General features: G+C 46.4%; 1 protein-coding gene across 1 annotated transcript; it reads right to left on the reverse strand.

The window, feature by feature from the left end:
* Positions 1-1,523: 1,523 nt before the first annotated feature.
* FKBP6 (FKBP prolyl isomerase family member 6 (inactive)) lies at positions 1,524-20,810 on the reverse strand. The gene is given in 10 exon segments (XM_044675627.1): positions 1,524-1,913; positions 2,310-2,350; positions 2,353-2,399; positions 3,161-3,270; positions 4,837-5,031; positions 16,581-16,700; positions 18,796-18,998; positions 19,381-19,470; positions 20,066-20,183; positions 20,739-20,810. Coding segments are annotated over 10 exon segments (1,386 nt in total).
* Between the last annotated feature and the right edge of the window lie 460 nt (positions 20,811-21,270).

The raw sequence follows: 21,270 nt of genomic DNA on the forward strand, positions 1-21,270 counted from the left end.
AGCCTGTTTTTCTCTGTCGATATCCAGTCAAACAGGGATCATCATGTGGGGTGAAGGCCCCATTTCTACATGAGTTTAACCTCCCTGCTTTAGGACGTCTCTCTGGGAAGGGCTCCAAGCCTTGAGACCAAGACCAAATCCTCCCAGCAGCTCATGTGGGAGCGATTAGGTGACTTGCCTAGGGTCACATGTCCAGTGTCTCTAGAGCTGGACCTCCCAGAGGCTCTTCTCTGGGTACTTTTGTCCACAGCTCTCCAGGAGCCCAGCTCACTGTGCCAACACCCAGTCTACAGCAGAGACTCCTGGGAAAAACCTCCACAAACACCACCCTGAAACGGGCCTGGGTGAGCTTTCTGGTTTCCCCAGGGGCCCTGTGAAAGATGCAGCTATCACGTGGGCTGTGGCCCGCCCCCCCCCCCCCCCCAGAGGGTGGCCCTTTGGTTTTCTTAGGCCCATTTCTCAATAAACAACCTCTAAAAAATAACATTTCTGCCTCTGATGACCCAAGGCTCAAGGAGCAGGAAAGGCTCCAAGTGTGGGAGAAATGGGGCTCCTGTGCTAAGAGCAGCAGGTGAGGGCCAGAAAGTCCTGGGCTGCAGCCACTTTGGCTGCCCAGGTGCTCTAGTGAGGCTCCTTCCCCCAACTCCTGAGGGAAGCGGAGGGGGGGGGTTGACTTAGACTTCCCCATAATACAGAGCAGAAGCAGCACCAGAGGCCGAGCCCCACAGCCCCCGTTGCTTCCTGCAGATATGGCCAATGCCCTGCCCCCTTTTTTTTTAAGACCTTATAACGTTCAGTCAGCTTCCATTCTAAGGCAGAGGAGTGGTAAGGGCAAGGCAATGGAGATAAAGTGACCTACCCAGAGTCACACAGCTAGGAAGGGTCAGCATCCAGATTGGAACTCAGGACATCCCATCTAGGCCTGGCTCTATCCACTGAGCCACCTCACTGCCCACTCCTGCCCTTTTGTAGGCTTTCCATAGAACTGAGCTTTTTTCACTAGGGCTGGGATGGACAAGCTCTGGGCTGAGCACTTCACCAATCTTTCATCTGAGCCTCACCATGGCCCTGCAGGGTACGAACTATCCTCTAAAGGGAGGCAGAGATTAGGTGACCTGCCCAGGGCCACGCACCAAGAAGACCTCTAAGACGGGCCTGGAACTCAGGTCTCCATACACATCACCCCTTAGACCGGAGGGTCCTAGCTATAGAGCTGGGAGCCCAGAGGGGAAACCCTGAGCCTGTCTTGGGTCACGGAAGCTGAAGACATCAGGGGCTCAGAGCCCATATGAGAGCACCACATCCCCACTGGAGATAACTGGTCAGGCTCTGAGTCTCTGGTCCCAGGGACAGGCTGTGTGGGAGCAGGCGGGGAATGGCGGCTCCCAGGCCCCCTTTGAAGGCCCCTCACCGGCTGGCCGGCCTCTGTGGGTGCTGCATGGAGGAGGGAGGCCTCAAAGGGAAGGTTTATCACTGGCGGCCGTTCCCCAGCTGTCGTGAGCGGCTTTCTTGTGTAATTTCCCTCAGAACAGACTTATCTGTGTGGCCGAGCAGGTGTTAGAGGCAGGTGGGCTTTTTCCATGGATTAAGTAACAGTTGAGTGAGCAAGGGCATTATTATTCCGGGCACTTGGGGTAATTTGAATGGTGGGAACTGTACAGGCCTGAATTCTCTGGGGCCTCTGACACCAATGGGAAAGAACAGCATTTATTAAAGACTTCCTGGGTGCCCATGTGCAGGGATACAAGCAGAAAAGCCCACTGAGAAACTTCCCAAACCACCCAGAAGTGAAGAGGTGAATGTCTCCCACTGAGAAGAGCCCAGTGAATCCAGGCCACGGTCTCCATGCAAGAAGGTGAAAAGCTTTGGGTCCTGGGACAAACCAGAGCAAGAGAACGGTGCTGCTCAGACTCCTGGGTCCCGGATCCACCACATGAGGTCAGCGCACCAGATGGGATGACGAGAGACCTAGGTGAGGAGCAGCAAGCCCTTGTCTAAATCCAACCATAGCCACCCATTCCTGAATCACCTGAGGGAAATGCTTACAAGTCTGGTTTATCCTAGAATGGGATGGATGATCCTCGCCTCCCCTGTCTCCCAGGGGTGTTGGGAAGAGGGTGCCCAGGGGACCTTGGGCCTTAGGAGAGCCCCCCACTCTAAATCTGTCCTCTGCTCCCTTACACCCAGGCCTGCCATCCCCTCTTCTACCCTCAGAGTCAGTCAGCCTTGGCCTTCCTGCCTCTTATCCAGCCCTAGAGAGTGCGAGGGGCTGGCACTCATGCCCTTCACCCTCTCTGGTCTCCCTTTACCTTTAGTTCTGTTCCACAGCAGAGGAATGGAGAGGAGAAAATATTCGGTAGCACATCTCCTTCTCTTTATCCATGTAGTGTCTGTAACAGCTTTTGGAAGAGAAAACAAACGGATTCTAAAAGGCCTCTGCTCATGGGAGATGGTGCGTCCAAGCACCTCGAGGGCAAGGCCTTGTCCCTTCGTTGGGTGCCTCTGGCATGGAGTGGAGCGCAGGCTCCTGTGCAGGATGCGGGCCTTCTCTACACTTGGGTGGGTGGGTGGGGTGGAAAGAGGTGAATGCCAACCCCACCCCTGACTGAAGTGGTGCCTGTCCTCCCCCACCAGAGGAGGCGTCCACTGAGGCTGTAGAATGGGGCTTCCTAACCTTATCTGTAGTTCTCTCAGTGCTTTTAAGTATATAATGAGGCCAGCCTCAAAGGAAACAGTTGTCAGCCACAGATATTTTTTAACATTCCTGACCCCAGGGGAAGAGTCCCTGGTGGAGAAGATCATTTCTTCCATTCTCCATAGCTTCCCAACCTTGAACTCAACTCAATCAGTTTGAGAACTGATTATAAGATTTTCTTTTAAAGAATCATTGTCTAGCATCCCTGACCAGAATGGGTATTTTTCAACATGAGAAAGGAAATACCTAGAATGTCCTCAAAGTTGTCTAAGTTTTAGGGATTCCTTCAGACATTTAAACAGTAGTAAAACAATACACAACCTCCGTCATCCTTGAGCACACTGAGCACGGCATGAAACGAGCCCCCCATGTTTCTCATGACAACTTCTGGCCAAAGCTTCCTGGTAGGCCAGGCCTTAACCCTGTGGCATTGGGCCCTCCTTCCCTGGAGAGAGGGGCACTTGCCTGGCTAGCTTCTTTAGCTCATTGTTGATGTCATGGTTCAAAGGCTGTTCTCTCTGGGCTCGGACAAGGAAATCCCGGGCTTTCTCATACTCAGTCATGATAAGACAAGCCTGCCATGAAAGATGGTAAAAATGGCTGGGAAGAGTAAAATCCTTGAAACAGTTCATGTTTAGTTAGGGCATGGGGTTAGCAGAGTCAAACAATCACCCCACCTCCCTTCAGAAATGGAGAAAAGCCATACTCCACTACCTGCATCAAAGGAGAACACATCTCAATGAAACAAGAGGGCTCTGGCTCCTGAGCCCTTTCCCCTCTCTCTATCAATCAACCAATCAAAGGTTTTTCAGCTAGGCAGAACAGAAAGTCTGTTTGGACTGGTTAAGAGGCTTGGGGTCCCCCTTTGGGGCCTGCCTAAAACCTGAGGGTGAGTTTGGAATCCATGCTTAGTGGTAGAAGCCGTCAGGCCAAGCCACAGAGAAGGAATGGCTTGGGGTGGGGAAGAGGAAGGACCCCCGCTTAGGCTGAGTCTTGGTCTCCCATCCCACACTGGCCAGACAGTCGGAGGATTCTGTCTATGTTACTGGTGGCCTAGTTCTAGCATCATCTCTGGAAGAGCTGGTGCTCAACCTCCATGGGAGCCAACAACAAACCAGATCCTCAGAGGAAAGGCATCTTCAAGACTCTACAAGGAGCTGAAGAACTACGTGAGTAGAGAAATCCTTTGGCCGTGGGCTCCACTCCCTCGGAGCTTTGGCCCGTTTTCCTCCAGGCTCAGCCTGTTGTAAATAGTGGGGTGCAGAAAAATAACTTTCCCCTTTTAAAAAGTTGCTCAAAAGAACTGAGCAGAGTGGCCAAAAATAGCACAAAAGCAGGTCTGAGGCTCCAGAGAGGATTCAGAGGTGTCTCAGAGTTCCATCTGTGGGGGGAGGGTAGAAAATCATGGCAGGAATTTCGTGGCTTATTATGCTATCAGAAAAATTGAGAATTACATCTCCATTGTGGTTGCCATAACTGTTAAGATTAAAATTAATATAGATGGATATTATTAAAGATATTAGGGTTTTATTAACAGCCATATTGATAATTAAAAGTGCCTGCTAAGATCTAATTCAAATGCCCCGCCATTACCTCTGCCCACCTGGCTTGTTCAGCAGGAAAAAGTGCATCCCAATCAAGTTCTGAGACTATACCTCTGTCTATGTAATCACATTTCCTGCCCACCTGTATTACATAAGAGGAATCATGGGAAATGTAGTTTTCAAGTCCCCTAAACGTCCATAGGAAGTTTATACCCAAGACCTCAATATTAAAATCAAGGACCCCAAATTTCCAATATCACACTGTTCTGGGGAAAGTATGTCACAGCCTTTTGGGGAGCTGTTTTATATCAATTCTTTTTACTCTACCTCCTTGGCAAAAACCCTCTAAAAAAGCAAATTAATTCTGGATCATTAACTGATCTTAACGGATAGTCATGGGAAGGAAAAACACACGTCTTGGGCTTCTGGGCTTCTCCTAGAGCTCTGAGGAGAGGTAGCAGCCAAGAGCTGGATCCCCTGGGCCACTGGGATGGGTTGGAGCTGGGAGAGCAGCACCAGAGATTGAGCTTTGAGAGGATTTCTGCTTTACTTCCAGGCATCTCTTTCCCTTCCCTTCAAGGCTGGTTCTAGGCTCACCTGCCCACAGCGGAAGAGTGCCTTAGCATTTTTCTGATCGATGGTCAAAGCCTGCTCGCCATATACCAGGGCCCGGGTGGGTCGGTCCAACTTGAGGTAAGTGAAGGACAGGTTAAGGAAGACCAGCAGCTTGGCACTCTCTATTTGACCCTGTTCCCCAGGGTGAAAAGGCCTGCGGCAAAGAATCAAGGAGGCCTGGAGGGAAACAAAGCAGGTGATGGGAGAGGTTTGAAATCACAGGGCCAGAATGCTTACAACCCACACAGGAGCCTGGAGGCAGGGCCTGCTTGATCTTTTGTATCCCCAGCACCTACGAGTGGCCTGGCATACAGGAGAAACTCCATGTTTGCTCCCTGACCAGAAATACAGTAAAGTCCAACAATTCTGCTTAGGAAGCGTGTTGGGCTCAAGAGAAATGAATTTCCAATTCCAAGTTCAGAAAGTTCACCTAAGTCTTCTGTTTCCCAGAGAACCTCGCTGCTGCCCAAACTCCCTCTTGTCAACACGTGACCTTCCTTAGTAGGCTAGAACACTAATGCTTGAAATCACACAAGGGAAAATCTACCAATGATGACACAATTCAACTAGACAAAAGCAAGAAGGAACACAGAGGTAATCTTCCGAGCTAAAAGGACCCATGGGCTCTACCCCACAGTGGCCCACCTCCAAGCAAGCTGCATGGTTCTCCATTAATTAACAAACAGAAAATTAGGCATTTGTCCTAGAGAAAACACAAGCCAGTGATTGTGGGAGGTGCTGCCGTTTCTGAATCTATTTTATCTGTGACAGTGGTGGGGCTGGGTGTATGGGTATCCCCCAAACTAGCAAAGGACCTGGCACAAGGTGGGCACCCAAGAAATACCGCCTGATGGTCGAGTTGCTACAGCAATAGCTCAGAGGCAGGTACATCTTCCCTCCCTAAGCCCACAAGGAAAACTGGACCTCTTGGCAGCAAGGGTGCTACGCGTCATTCTCCCACCAGATGGCGCTCTGCCCAAGCTCCCGGGGTCCCGCGCGAGCCTCCAAACCCGCACCCCCCCCCCCAGGCTCAGCCCTAAACGGCTTTTCCCACCAGGCCACTGCACCAGTTCAGGAGGGCTAGGGAAGGCAGGAAACCCTCGGGATTTCAGGCGAGGGTCAATATCGAACGCTCCTCGGGCTGATCCCCAAACGAGGAATGCGGAGAGCCCCGAGGCCCCGACAGGGGACGTTTGCTCGCTGTCTGACCCTCTACACTGACGTGCCACGCAATGACTTGCCGTAGCCCCCACTGCACGCACAGTCCGCCCAGCCGCTCCGCGTCTCCTCCCGCTGCCCTGTCGGAGCACCCCAGATGACTCTGGGTGGAGGGAATGGAATGGGCTGGGTGGCCGGCACCCACGGCGGATGTGCTCTGCACACGCCGGAGGACCTTGCCTGGTCTCTTGCCAGCACGGACTTCCCTAGTCCTCGGGCCTTGAACACGAAGGGAAGCTGGCTGAAGGGCAGTCTGGCTCTCTCGGGATCAACTCTGCCAACTGATTCCCCGCCTTTGAGCCCCGCAGGGAGGGAGGCGCCATGACCAGAAAGGACAAAATGCCGGTTCTAGACGAAGCTGGCCTCTGGCTTCCTAACGTTTTGTTTTCCCAATTCCATGCAATAATGATTTTCATATACATTTTCCACATTTACAAGACCCAAATGGTCTCCCTCCCCCCTCCCAGAGCGGCTAAGCAATCTGATCTGGTCCGCCGCCGCCGCCTATCATCGGGCAAAACTGGCGTATCGCTCATCATTGGAAGAGAAAGACTCCCACGAGACCAAACCCCCAACCCCAACAGACAAAGCTAAAAACCTCAAGGAGCGTCCATCTGCCTTCGGCCCCTGCTCCTTCTCTGGAGGCGGGGGAGCATGCTTTGTCTTCAGTCCCTCAGAACTGGCCCAGATCAGCGTCCCCACAAAGCATCATTGCTGAGACTGTGTACCACGACTCCCGTTTGTCGCTGCTTACAGCCCAGGAGTCTTTCATCACTGATTGTTCAGCCATTCCCCAACTGGTGACTTGGATCTAAAGGGGGAGTCTAGAATCATCTGCCCAGCAGATCCACTGAGAATGGAGAATTTAGGACCAAACACGAGACAGAGAATATGACAAGATGTAAAAGGAATAATTTTGATTATATTAAATTAAAAAGAATCCTGCCAATTCCAATTCTTTGCCACCACAAAAAGGGCTGCTAAAATATTTTTGTATCAATAGGTCCTTTCCTCTTTTTTATGATCTCTCTGGGATACAGACCTAGTAGTGGTATTCCAGGATCAAAGGGTAGGCACATTTTTATGGCCCTTTGGGCAGTTCCAAATTGTCCTCTAGAATAATTGGGTTGGTTCACAACTCCACCAGACATTGCATTAGTATCCGACTTTTGCCACATTCCCATCAACATTGTTTTACTTTCATATTTCATATTGCTTTACTGTCATATTTTAATTTGCACAATTATTTATACATGCAATTATATTGTACAATTATATATATATACTTGATAGGTACAATTAGCCAATTCGATAGGTATTTCAGAGTTGTTTTAATTTGCATTTCTCTAATCAGGAGGAGAACTTGGAAACTGGTTCATATTCTTTGACCGTTTATCAATTGTGGAATGACTAGTGTACTTCTAAATTTGACTTAGTTCTCTAAATATTGGACAAGGACTTTATTAGTGAAATTGGCTGTAAAAATTCTTTCCAATTTGTTTCCCTTCTAATCTTGGTTACATTGGCTTTGTTTATGCAAAATCTTTATTTTATATAATCAAAATTATTCATTTTATATCTAGTAATTTCTCTTGTATTTGGTCAAACATTTTTTTCCTTTTACATAGCTCTGACATGCAACTTATTGTAGGCTCCCCTAATTTGCTTATGGCATCACCCTTTATGTCTAAATCATATACCCATTTTGACCATTACCTTGGTATACAGTGAGAAATAAACACTATTATCCAGTTTTCCCAGCAGTTTTTGTCAAATAGTGAGTTCTTATGCCCCAAACTAGGATCTTTGGGTTTATCAAACACTAGGTTGCTAAAGTCTTTTACTCTTGTACATTGTGTATCTCTAATCTATTCCAATGACCCACCATTCCATTCTTTAGCCAGTACCAGACTGCTTTGATTAGTGCCTCTCTTTCTCTCTTGAGGCTGGGCTTTTTTGGTAATATAGAAATATCAATGATTTACGGGAGTTTATTCTTTATCCTGCAACTTGGCTAAAGTTTTTAATTATTTCAATTAGTTTTTTAGTTGATTCTCTAATTATACTACCATATCATCTGCAAAGAGAGATATTTTAGTTTCCTCAGTGCCTACTTTAATTCCTTAAAATTTTTCTTCTTTTATTGCTAAAGCTAGCATTTCTTGCACAATATTAAATAGTGATAATAAGCATCCTCCTTGCATCACCTCTGATCTTACTGGGAAGGCTTCTCACTTAACCCCATTACAAATGCTACTTGCTAATGGTTTTAGTTAGATACTACTTATTTTAAGGAAAGGCCCATTTATTACCTTGCTTTCTAGTGTTAATAGGAAGAGCTAGTGCATGTTTTCAAAGTTTTTTTCTGCATCTACTAAGATAACCATGTGATTTCTGTTAGTTTTGTTATTCATATGGTCAATTACACTGATAGTTTTCCTAATATTAAACCAACCTTGCATTCCTGGTTTAAATCCCACCTGGTCATAATGATCCTGATATCTTTATGTAGTATCCCTGCTAGTATTTTATCTAAAAATTTTGAAATTGGTCTGTAATTTTTTCTGTTTTTTGTATTTTTGACTTGGGTATTAGTACCATATTTGTGTAATAAAAGGAATTTGGTAGGACTCCTTCTTTACCTCTTTTCCCAAATAGTTTATATAGTATTGAGATTAATTGTTCTTTAAATGTTTGACAGAATTCACTTATGAATTCATCTTGCCCTGGGGATTTTTCCTTAGGGAGTTCACTGATGTCTTTTTCAATTTCTTTTTCTGAGATGGGATTAAGTATTCCATTAATCTGGACAATTTATATTTTTGTTAGTATTCATTTCACTTAAATTGTCATATTTATTGGCATATAATTGGGCAAAATAGCTCCTAGCTTTCTGTAGACTCTCATTGATAATTTTTATTGCATTACTTTGAAAAGGATGCATTTATTATTTCTGTTTTTCTGCATTTGTTTGTGAAAATTTGCCCTAAAACATCATGGTCAATTTTTGTGTAGGTGCCATATACTTTCAAGAAGGTATATTCTTTTCAATTCCCATTCAATTTTCTTCAAAGATCTGTTAAATCTAACTTTTAATAAATTCCATTCACTTTCTTAACTTCTTGTTAATTTTTTGGTTGAGGTTCCCCATTCGTATAGTTTTACTATTTCCTCCTGTAGCTCATTTCTTCTTTAAAAATCTGGTGGCTTAAAAGATCACTCTATTGCAAATATGAATAACATGGAAATAGTTTTTGAACAATGATACATATATAACTTGGTGGAACTGCTTGTCATTGCTGGGAGGGGAAAGGGAAGAGGGATGGGAAAAATCATGAATCATATAACCATGGAAAAAATATTCTAAAAAATGAAAAATCTGGAGGCTATAAAATTTGGTGCATATGTTTAGTATTGATATTACTTTCTTGTCTATGGTTGTCTAGGACATTGTTTATGTCTATTTTCTCAAGATGTAATTTCCTTCCTCTAATCTTTTATTTATATCTATTTTTACTTTATCTTTTTCTGAGATCAAAATTGCTACCCCTGCTTTTTTTTACATCAGCTGAAGCATAATAAATTCTGTGTCAGCCTCTTTCTTTTATTCTTCCTGCTTCAAATGTGTTTCTTGTAAACAATATATCATAGGATTCTGGTTTTTAATTGACTCTGCTATTCACTTCCATTTCATGGATGAGTTCATCCCATTCACACTCACAGTTATGATATGATTATTAACTGTGTATAATATGATTATTAACTATGTATTCCCCTCCATCTTATTTTCCCCTTTTGATCCTGCTCTGTCTTTCCTTTCACTTGGTCCCTTCCAAGTGTTTTGCCTCTTACCACCACCTCCCCCACTTCACACTCTCCCCATTTTTATTACCCCCCTAAATTCTCTCTATGGTTAGATAGGTTTCCATACCCAAATGAGTTATGGTTGTTATCCTCTGAATCAATTCTGATGAAGTTTAAGCATTGCCTATCACCACCTTCATACTCCCCCCTCCACTGTAATAGTTTTCTTCCACCTCTTTAGGTGACATAATTTACCCAACTCTCCCTTCTCTCCGTGCAATCCTCTTTTTCACCCCTTGATTTTTTTTATATCATGTCATTCTAGTCAACTTACTCCTGCACTCTCTATCTATATTCCTTCGAACTACCCTAGTAATGATAAAAAAAAATTTAAGATTTTCTAATGTCATCTTTCCACATAAAGTTTGACCTTATTGAACCTCTTAAATTTTCTTATTCTTGTTTATCTTTTAATGCCTGTGTCTTCTATTTGAACATCAAATTTTCTTTTTTGGATCTGATCTTTTCATCAGGAATGCTTGAAAATCTTCTATGTTATTAAGTGATAATTTCCCTCCTGCTGGGCACATGATTCTTGGTTGAAAACCTAGTTCCTTTGCCTCCTAGGATACTGTATTTGAGCCTTTTGATACTTTAATGTAGAAACAAAGGCTTGCATAATTCTGACTGTGGATCCATGGTATTTGAATTGTTTCTTGCTAGCTGTATGTGGTATTTTCTCCTTAACCTGGAAGCTCTTGAATTTGGTTATAGTATTCCTGGAGTTGTCAATTTATTTCAGGAGGTAATTGGTGAATTCTTTCAATTTCTGTTTTACTCTCTTGTTCAAGAATATTAAGACAGTTTTCTTTGATAATTTCTTGCACTATGATGTCCAGGCTTTTTTTTTTTATCATGGTTTTCTAGCAGCCCAATAATTCTTAAATTTTCTCTCCTGGATCTATTTTCCAGTGAAATATTTCATATTTTTATTCTTTCTTAATGTCTCATAAAGTCATTAGCTTCCACTTACCCAACTCTAATCTTTAAGCAATTATTTTCTTCAGTGAGCTTTTGAAACTCTTTTTCTGTTTGTCCAATTCTTTTTAAGAAACTCTATTCTTCATGGACTTTTGTATCTCTTTTTCCATTTGGCCAATTTTCTATTTTGCATCACTTTCATTCCTCTTCTGCATTTTTTCTGTGCCTCTCTTATTTGATTTTTGAACTCTTTTTTGAGCTCTTCAGACTTGAGACAATTTCTTTGAAGTTTTGTATATGATTTCTTTGATCTCACTACTCCTTCTGAGTTTGTGCCTTGCTTTTCTTGGTCTCCATAATAATGTTCTATGGTTTTAGATGTTTCTTGATGTTTGTTCATTTTTTCTAGTCTTTTTCTTAACTATTATATTTATCTTAAAGGTGAGCTTTTTAACTCAGGGTATATGGAGCACTTTCTTTAAGTTCTGTCTTTCCTTGCTGCTGTCCTTAAGTTCCAATTCTGGGTTTCTGCAAATTTCAGTTCTTTAAGGTGGTATAATGGCTTGTGGGCTGAGAGCTTTGAAAGCTACCTCCCACTGCTGATTTGGTCTCCCCCAGGGCCTGCTGATGGTTTGCAGGGCCCAGAGCACTATCAGCTACTTTGTGCTAAGGCTCCAGACCTCACTCTGGGTTCATACCAGCCAAGCATGCTGCAGACTGCTTTGCACTGGGGTTCAAGTCTTCACTGCAAGCTAGAACAGGGGCTCTGGTTCTGTGGACTGCCTTGTACTAAGAGGGTGGGTGGGACCTCAATATAGGCTTGTGCTAGGGCCTGAACTTCAAGGAGGCATGTTTGTGTGTGTGGAGCTGCCCTGTTGACTTAGACAGGGTCCTGATGTTATCTTGGGTCCAGGTTCAGAAACTCAAGCAGTAGGCTGGAGAGGGTTCCTGTTGGTTTGCCACAGTACTCCTTAGTGAAGCCTTATTGGGGTGAAAGGGGATCATGCTCCCCTTTCACCCCAGTAAAAGAGACCCTCTCTTTAACCCTAACCCTCTCTGCCTACCTTCCAAGGTTTTTTTTTTTGTTTTTGCAGGAAAACTGCTTCACTCCATCCCCTTGTTGGTTCTGTCATTCCAGCATTCATTTTAAAGCATTATTTTAAATTTGTTGAAGAAGATTCTTAGAGAGGTTTGAGCTTCTCTTGTTTCTGCTGCCATCTCGGTTTTTGTTATACTTTTTTGATTATGTTCATCCCTTTCCAATATTCTTCCCCTCAGAAAAAGCCAAGTTATAAGGATGGAGGATGGAGGAAATATGCAAGATTGATTGATATAGTCCTACACAAAACTGTGTGGGAAGTTAGTATTAATTTGAACACCTTTTTGGCACCCCCAAACAATCTTTTGATTTTAAAGCAAAAAATCTTATGTCTAAACTTCTGAGCCATATTTCTCTGAGACCACAGGTAGAATCCTCCATCCTCTTATCTACCATGCTAGGAGCCACTGTACCTGTGCTATGCAGACATTCTAAACATGGATTCTTGTCTGGATACTCTTGTCTGGATTAAGGTCCGAGTTTGGCAATCAGAGGGGTTTGGGAAAGGGACTTCATGAAAAGCATAAATTGGTGTAGGATGGGAAGTAGCACTCTTCCTTCAGAACCATGGACTGAGGTAGTGTGTGGTCTGGCACTGGGCTGGCACAACCTGCTCATGGAGGAGGCAGCTAGGAAGCTAGCCAGCTGAATACATGTGGCTTGTGCTTTTTCTTACAATTCTATTTTGAACTAGCGGAGGTTCCTAACTGGCTGACAATGGTTCACTCCAGCAGCATCCATTCTTGCTCTGAGTTAACAGGGACAGCAACCAGACTTTGCCTTGGATGAACCACTTTGGGACTGTTAAGCTGGCAGCCAGTTCCTGCCCTGAGCTGTCTTGAGATTCTAGAACAATGCAATACCCAGTACTCTATGAAAGCATCAGCAGCAGCAGCAGCCTAAACCAGTGCTGGCAAGGGTTTTCAAGTTTGCATGTACAGAGGGCAACTTCAAGCTGTCTGTGAACCCCCCACGTTACCCAAGAGCACGGAGAGAGGAAGTACTTACTTTGGGCAGCTGGACAGAGAGTCAGGGCATGCAAAAATGTCCTTGGGCACTGGGAAGAAGAGGAACAGAGCAACTCCCTGTGCCAGGGTTGGCACACATGCCAACACTTTGCCAACGTTGGCCTAGAATTTCCTTAATGAAGTACAAGGAGTGGGCAGAGCCAAGATAGCAAAGTAAAGGCAGAGATGTACTTGAGCTCTCCCAAAATTCCTCTCCAAACAACTTAATGAAATAAAATCAGTCCCCTCCCCCTCAAATGCAAGTAAAAACAATTTCTAACATTCTTTTTTAAAAACTGAGTTCCAAATGAATTCTCTTTGTGTAAAGAATACTGCTCTGTCTTAAGAACCACAAATGTGAAGAATACAGAGAAATACAGAAAGCTTGCAATGACAGCCCAGACCCACAGCTCTGGATGAAGTTGAACCTGGGGAACTGAGCACTTATTTGTCCAGCCCTTGCCCTTCTGTCTTAAGAGTTGTTACAAGACAGAAAGTAAGGGCTAAAAAATAGCTCCAGCTCAAATACCATCTTCTAAATGAAGCCCTCCCTCCTTCTCAGCTGCCAGTGCCCATCTGCCCTTCCAAATGACCTGGCATGGCACAGCTCTGTGTGTCTGTAAGACCTCTGTCCCTGATGACGTCCCCATTCATTGCTTTCTCCAGTTTTATGCAGATGGTTTTGGGGACTTGCCCAGGGTCACACAGCTAGCTGTCCCATACAGCATAGAGGTCCAACTGAATGAAACCTAACAAAATAAGATGCTATGAAAGCTGTGACCCTGACCCAAGAAGAAGCTGAGCCAATCTTCCTCCCCACCTCCGTGAGCTGCCACCTCCTGAGGGTCTCCTTGCGGCAGTCCTCCACTTTTAGGAGCCCCCAAGTTTCACGGTTCCTCACCAGAAGAAAGCCCTCAGGTGCTTTGGAGTCAGGGAGCCTCCCCCTTTCTATCATTCTCCAGGCTTACAGCATCACCTTTGGGCTGACATTTCCTGGGACCAGCCTGGCTGCTGGACCTCCATAGTCCACATGATGCACAGTGCTAGCGAGGAGCAGGGTCGTGACTTGCTCTTCCTCTATCCCCATCATGGCTCCTTGGTCCCATACTTCCTCCTTTGGGGACCCCAAAGGCTTGGGCGGGGAATCCATCACATCATCGCTTTTCTGATGAATGTAGCCACCGCCACCATTCTCTGCTGTTGGGGTTCTTTCTTCTACACGAGGGACTTATTCCTCCTTTCAAAGGCCATGTTGGAGAATCCACGGCCCACAGTCTGAACTGCCAGAGTATCTTTGGGCAGGTTCCAGGGGCGAAGTCCAAGGAGGTATACTTGTTCCAGAGTTAAGCCCACTGAAAGACTATCGACCGAAACAAAGAGCATCCCAGAGAGCAACCAGAGGGCTGAAGAACTGAGAGGCTCCGATTCCAAGGGGGCAGAAGAGCTATCTTCAAGGATCTGGAGGAGGGATCAGGCCCATTCCATTTGACACCACAGGGAAGAACCAGGAGCAATCAGTGGAAATTCAGCAGAGTCCTGCCATGTGAGGACACCCCCCTGCCTGATAGAGCTGCTCCTCAGGGGAGGGGGCTCCCTGGGAAGGCGAAGGCTGATCTCCTTGGAGGTCTGTGAGCAAGAACTGCAAGGATCCTTGTGTTTGTTTCAGTTGTTCCTTCTCAGAATGGGTTGGACTGGACAGCTACTGAGGCTCCCTACAGCATTCCAACTCTGTGACTCCACAAAGGGATGGGGGGGGGGAGGGGAATCCTCACCAAGATGCTCTGCCGTGCGCGCCATGGCAATTCTATGGATCAATACCAAATGCAGGCAGAACAAGAAATACGTACTATGCTGGCTGTGAGCATGAAAAAGAACAAGTGGAGAGCATCCAGGGTAACCAAGAAAGGAACAAGCAAGACACTTCTATCATTCTGTTAAAATGAGTAAGTACAAAAAAACAAGATGGCTAATGGTCTGGAGTTTGTGCTCTATGTATGGTTTCATTGAAAATCTTTTATCTGAATTTTCTGTTACTAAATGTCAAATAAAAATGATTAAAAAATACTTGCCTTCCATCTTAGAACCAATATTGTGTATTGGTTCCAAATTGGAAGAGTAGTAAGGGCTAGGCAGTGGGGGATTAAGTGACTTGCCCAGGGTCATACAACTGGAAAGTGTCTGAGGCCACATTTGAACTCAGGTCTCTGGACCTGGCTCTCTCCACTGAGTCACTGTACTGTCCCCCAACAAAAAAGACTTTAAAAAAATCAAAAAGAGAAAGAAAAAGACTGTATAGTTTGTCCCCTTCTTTAGGTAGCTTATACACTAACATCCAATGGTATGTGCTTACTTCTCTCTCTCTCACACACATCCAATATTAAAATTCTCACACTACAAATAGGCGTAAATGAACAGGAATGTGAAAGGTGTACACAAAAGTGCAGAAAAATATGGATTAAAAGATACCAGAATGAGGCACAGTTGACCAAGGAAGGCTGCACGGAGGGGACAGGCTTTAAGCTAGACTCTGAAGGACCAATCGTGACTTGGGAGGACCAGGAAAAGCGACCCTTCCTCCTCTCAGCTTCTAGGGATTGGTGACCCCCATGCTTGGTCCTCCGCCCTTTGTTCTTTTCCTGTAACTTTAAGCAACATTCCTAAAGACAGCTGTCATCTCTGACCTTGACTTTTTGGGCATATTCATTCCAGTCCCATATTTTCAAATAAATGCTCAGAGGACACAAAAACTGAGTCTGGGATGGGGGCAGGATATCCCCGACTAAAATGAAAACTCACCGAAAGGGAAATGATATTACAGCCCCATCCCCCCCAAAGGCATCCTCACTGAAGATCTGCAATTAGGGAGAACCCTCTGCTCCCAGAGCCAACTCATGCCTCTTTGGACAGCCCCTCATCATCTCTTCACCTCAATACATTTTTCCTCCCAGATGTCCACTTTCTTCAGATTCCACCTGTTTTTCCAGGTGAGAAATCTTGGGGCAATCACTGATCCATCCTCTTCTCTAGGCGGTGGGGGTCTAAGACCATGTGGGTGCAGAAAGAGAGGGCGATGACTTTAACTAGGGTGGGTTGGGGGTGGGGGGGAATGGGACCGAGAGGAGGCCAGCTTAGGGTAAAGAAAGATGCCACCAAGAATAAGGGAGGCTTTTCCTCCCTTCTCCTTGTATGCTGACAGTTAGTCTGTTGAGCAGGCAAAAGGCAGCCTCTGGAATTGACCACACATTCATCCACTCAAATGAGTTACCAAAAAAGCCAAGGATGAACCTGGCCCTTGAGAGAAGAAGCCATGGAAACGCTTGACCTCAGCAGGCAGGAGCAGAGCCACAAGAGGATGCACAGAGGCAGGAGGCCAGGCCAAGAGAGCCTGAGCAGAGAATGCTTATAAGGCCGGGAAGGCGGAGGAAAGGCTCCTCCTCAAGGCTCTCTCGCCCCAGCTCACCCCAGGGTGGCTGGGGATGAACCGAGGAATCATCCCTTCATAAGGAGTCTCTGGGAAGCCCTGTTTTACCACTCTGGGGGAACCTTACCTTAGAGACAAGAAGAGGCAGCTGAGGAGCCTGCCCACAGCATCTCTTGCCATCCCTGGGGGTTCTTACCCTTTTATACCTCTCCTTGGCATCATGGAAGCGGTTCTGGCGAAAGAGGTAGTTGCCAAATTCTCGTTCTGTGGCTGCCACCTTTAGCACCTTCTCGAGTGGGAACACATCCTGCTGCTTCTGAGGAATCAAAAACAAGGGCCAAGTTCAAGGAGCCTTTACACAGGAAGGACTAGTCAGCCTACTAATCAGCCTTGTGACTTAAGAGTTAATTTTATAAATGGCGACCACAACAATTTTAAAAAATTCTTATATTTGTCAAATTAATTTTAATTATTACAAATAAGCCAGAGAGGATTGACTCCGATGATTGGGAGTGTGGCTTGAGTCAGAAGCAATAAGATGCCATTATAGTCCTGTAGTGGCAGAAGCATGACGTTTCTCAGACCTTTTGGTTCCCCCTGAGTTTGTCCCTCTCCACTGACTGCAGGTGTCGGCCCACTCTACCCCCCACCCCCTGCAATGTATTCTGGTAGAGGGGGCACGGCACCATGTAAACTGTGGCACCACATAGATTGGTGGAGGGGGCATGCAGACTGATAGGTAAATAGTGACTACTTTCAAGTGATCTGGAGAGTTCCTAGATGAGCCTCCAGGGGACTGGCTTGGAGTGTAAGTTGGGGGGGCAAAGGGAAAAGAGGGTCTCAGATGGCAAACCTAGCCCAGTCCATACACTGATGGATGAAAAGGGGAAGTTGTTCCCTAAAGAGACCAAATGGGAAAGTGAGGCCAGGGATGGAGGAAGAACAGCAAATAACAGCAAACAGTTCTGTCGAAAAGCAACAAGCACTAAATGAAGGAGGTGCCGAGAACGTCAAAGTAAAAGAATTGTTTGAATTTATTTGTTAGTGGAGGGCAAAAAAAAGCTCAAAGGAAGGGAAAAGGCCCACCAGCTGGGCTGGTAAAGAGTCAGAGAAGGCAAGAAAATCCAACTTGTGTCTCACTTCAGTTTTTCTTTGCAGGGGATGAGTTTTGTTTTGTTTTACTTTCTGTCCTAGTGTCAGCTCTAAAACAGAAGAGCAGCAAGGGCATTTGAACCCAGGTCCACCCAACTTCAGGCCTAGCTCTCAAGCCATTGAGCCATTTAGCTGCCTCAGGAATGAATTTTGGTTTGAGAAATGACCTGACTTTTTATTTTAATCTTTTTAATTTGATATGATCAAATCATCAGTTTTTGGTCATGCACTCTTCACAGATCTGAGAGGTCTCTTCTCATTTGAGTCTTCATTTATGTCAGCCTTGATGTCTGTGTCATGCACCCATCTGTAGCTCATCTTGCTACTCCAGAATGTATAGTAAGGGAATGGTTCATCAACACCTAGCATGGTAAACTAGGATAAATAAGAGGCAATATGGCACCATTACAGAACATCATGCCAAAGCACCTCCTCTCCTTCTCTTCCGACAAAATAATACTTGTAGAAGCCTGGATTCTGCCAAGTATTTGACACAATCTGTACTGGATTCTTGTGGAATGGCTAGAAAGATGTGGCCTGTGAAAGTGGATGAAAGAGCAGAACCAGAGCAGTCATCCTAGGCCACTGTCTCCCCGAGGAGGGGTCTTTCCTGGGAACAGGGTGACTATGGAATGGAGAAGACAACACAAAGCCTCGACAGCCAACATAGTGGATGACCCAGCCAGGATCTAGCAAGATGTCACCATCTAAAACAATGGGCCAAGTCTAGGAAGGCGAATCCAGACAGGGATAAATGTTAAGAACCCCACCAGGTTTTGAGGTGAAAGCTAGAAGTCCACTTGCAGGGGCTGAGCAGAGTTGCCCTCAATGATTTCTGAGTTCTCTGGTCAAAGCTGGTAAACGTGTGCCAAAGATGGGAAATCACATCCTACTGACCTTTAAAACAACTTCCCAGAGGCGAACAAAGACACACCGTCTGCCTTGAGGACAATTTGGGAAGCAAGGTTAGGAACTGGGGTGAATTGTTAACTAAATGAATTCTTAAAAACTTCGCTGGTCTACGACTAACATGATACATCTGTGACAGCCCTTTCACACCCATCATCTTATTTGACTTATTAAAATCATAGAATGCACGGCATTGAGTGTTTCCCTGCACCACTAGCAGAGGCTTTGGCATGGAAGCTGGGAAAGAGAAAAATAGAAGAGCTGGATCTCTGGACAGATACACGAGAACAAGAAAAACCAAGCATTATCATGCAGGCTACTGAGGCCATAGAGTATGTCCCCAAACTTACTGCAGTTAAGGCAAAGAATTCATCTGACTCGGCAGAGTCCAGGAAGTCCAGTAGCTCCAGCTCAAATAAGACTGTGGTGTTGGGTGGGATCAAGGGTGGACAGCCCAGGGCCCCATAGGCATAACGAGGCTTGAAGAGAAATCGGGCCAGCTCTCCTTTCCGCATGGTTAACAGGCCCACTTCCATTCCCCACAGGGTTATCTCTAGAAGAGGAGAAAACAGGCTTGATTTGTGCCCATTCCTTCTTTCCACCTCCTCCCCTCCCTCCCGCCCAACAGAGATTGCTGTGGCCACATCCCAGCAGCTGGGGTGAAGGATGGAGGTGTTTCCATTTTGTCTGCATCTCCCAAAAACCTGAGAGTGAGCCTGGTACAGAGGAGGGACTGAACAGGTGTGGGTGGGATTGGAGGGAATTATTCGACCCGGTCCAGCCACCTGTCTCATAACTCTCTTGGTCACAAGGTGAACCAGGAAAGGAAGGTGAACACAACTGCCACAATCCACTCCCGCTATCAGGAAACAAAGAACACCTTCAGCCTGCAGTGGGTCACTTGAAACCACGGCCAGGCCCTAGCCTCAGCTCACCTTCTCCAAGCTTCATCAGTCGGGGAATCTTCCTGTAGCAGTTGCTATCGAAGGGCTTGTCCATGTGCTCCAGGTATCCAGAGTATTTCACTAAAGTGGATCGTGAGAGAGAGAGAGAAAGCCATCAGGGTCCACAGGGAACCAAAGCCCGGAGCAAAGCCAGCCCAGAAAGCAAAGTAGATGAGGCTGTCAGACATCAAGAGCCCAGGATGATTCTTCACTAGAACGCACCAAGCAGTGGCAACACTTCTGGGGAAGCAGGCAGCAAAGGAAGGGGGGCCTGGCATGCCAGCTTGCCCCTTTGCGGATGATTCCCCCTAATGGGCTACCCTGATCATTTGAGAACTGCCCTGTCTGGGTTTTTTGGAAAAATGTTTGAATCCCATTTCTTTTTTTCTGCTAATATTTTTATTTTTATAGTTACACACAGAAACAATTTTTGACAATTTTTTTTTGACATTTTAAACTTCAGAGTTTCTCCTTCCCTCCCCAAGGCCGTGAATAGTATGATTTGGTTCTACCCCTCCTGAATCCCATTTCTAATTTGTGCTGGTCAACCCCAATTTCGGTACATGGTGCCTCCCCAGTGGGATCTGGACAAGTAAAACAATGTCTTTCCCCATTTAGCCTTCTCTCTATTGGTTGGTGCTTTGGCCAAATGAGAGCACAGATGGCGAGTTTGTACCTAAGACAGAAGCATCGGGAGTCACCAAGTCTCCGGATCCCTCTCGGATGACCTCCTTTAATACCCCCCTGTCTCCAGTCACATCCTGCATCCGTTGGCTCAGTCTCTGGTAGGGAGTCTGGGAGAAAGAGGAGAAGAACCAGGTCACTGCCCACCAAGCCCCTCAGAAGAGCAGCAGGGACCCTCAGAGACTCCCAACCCTTCTGCAGGAACCCCAAACCCCAAAGCCCCCTAATGGGTAAACCCTTGAGAAAACCCTCCTCCTTGGGCTCTGGGCATGCCCCATCCTGGTTCATTAGGACAATTATGTCGGGGTTAGGAGGGCTCTGAAGAGGTCATGGCTTCCGAGCCCCCATTTTACTGAGGGGGAAACTGATTCTCAGAGAGTATGGGCTTGGTAGGGGCCTGAACCTTTATTCTGTGGAGCCTAAGATCATGGGGCTGGAAAGGACCCAGAGACCCATTTTATATGAAAGGAAACTAAGGCCCGGCTGCGGGGGAGGTTTGAAGTGAACTTCAAATTCCCACCTCATTTACCCCACCCCCAGTTACGGGTTGCAGGTGCAAGTTACATGCCCGTTTCCTGCCTCAGTTTCCCCCTATGTATGGGGGTTTCAGACGGAAAAACAGATAAATCCCTCCTATCCCGGGATCCCCTTCCCCCCACGCGCACCAGTTCCCCCGCGCCTTCACGGTCCGGGACTGGGTTCAAGTCTTTCCGGGGCGTCATCAGCTGCTCCGCCATCTTGCTCTCCAACTCCCTCGCGCAACGACGGCTGTTGCCCGACAGAGCGCATGCGCGAGACCCAACCTGTGCTCTCTCTCCTCCCTGATTTCGCCCCGCCCTGCCCCAAGCTCCCGCCCGTGCGCGTGGACCTAACCAATCACAGCCGTCCACTCGCTCTCAGGTGTGAGCCTCGTAGCCAATCAGCGCCGAGCATTGGGTAAGCCCTAGGTTGGAAGGCACGTGTTTCTACAGGCACAGATGAGCTTGTTCATTTCCCCTCCGCCCAGTCCCACTCCTACGGATCCTCCTCCTGTCCCAGTCTGCTGCGAATAAGCACAACCAACCGAAAGCATTGATTGGGCGCCTACTGTGTGCTACCCAGTCCCGGGGCCAAGGGCAGGAATGCATTAAGCTGCCCTGCAGGGAGACTTCATTGGCACCCAGCACCTCCCTCCCCCAGCCAGCTTTCTCGTCTCTA

The sequence above is a fragment of the Gracilinanus agilis genome, chromosome 4 (assembly GCF_016433145.1).
Source record: "Gracilinanus agilis isolate LMUSP501 chromosome 4, AgileGrace, whole genome shotgun sequence".
NCBI classification, from domain to species: domain Eukaryota; kingdom Metazoa; phylum Chordata; class Mammalia; order Didelphimorphia; family Didelphidae; genus Gracilinanus; species Gracilinanus agilis.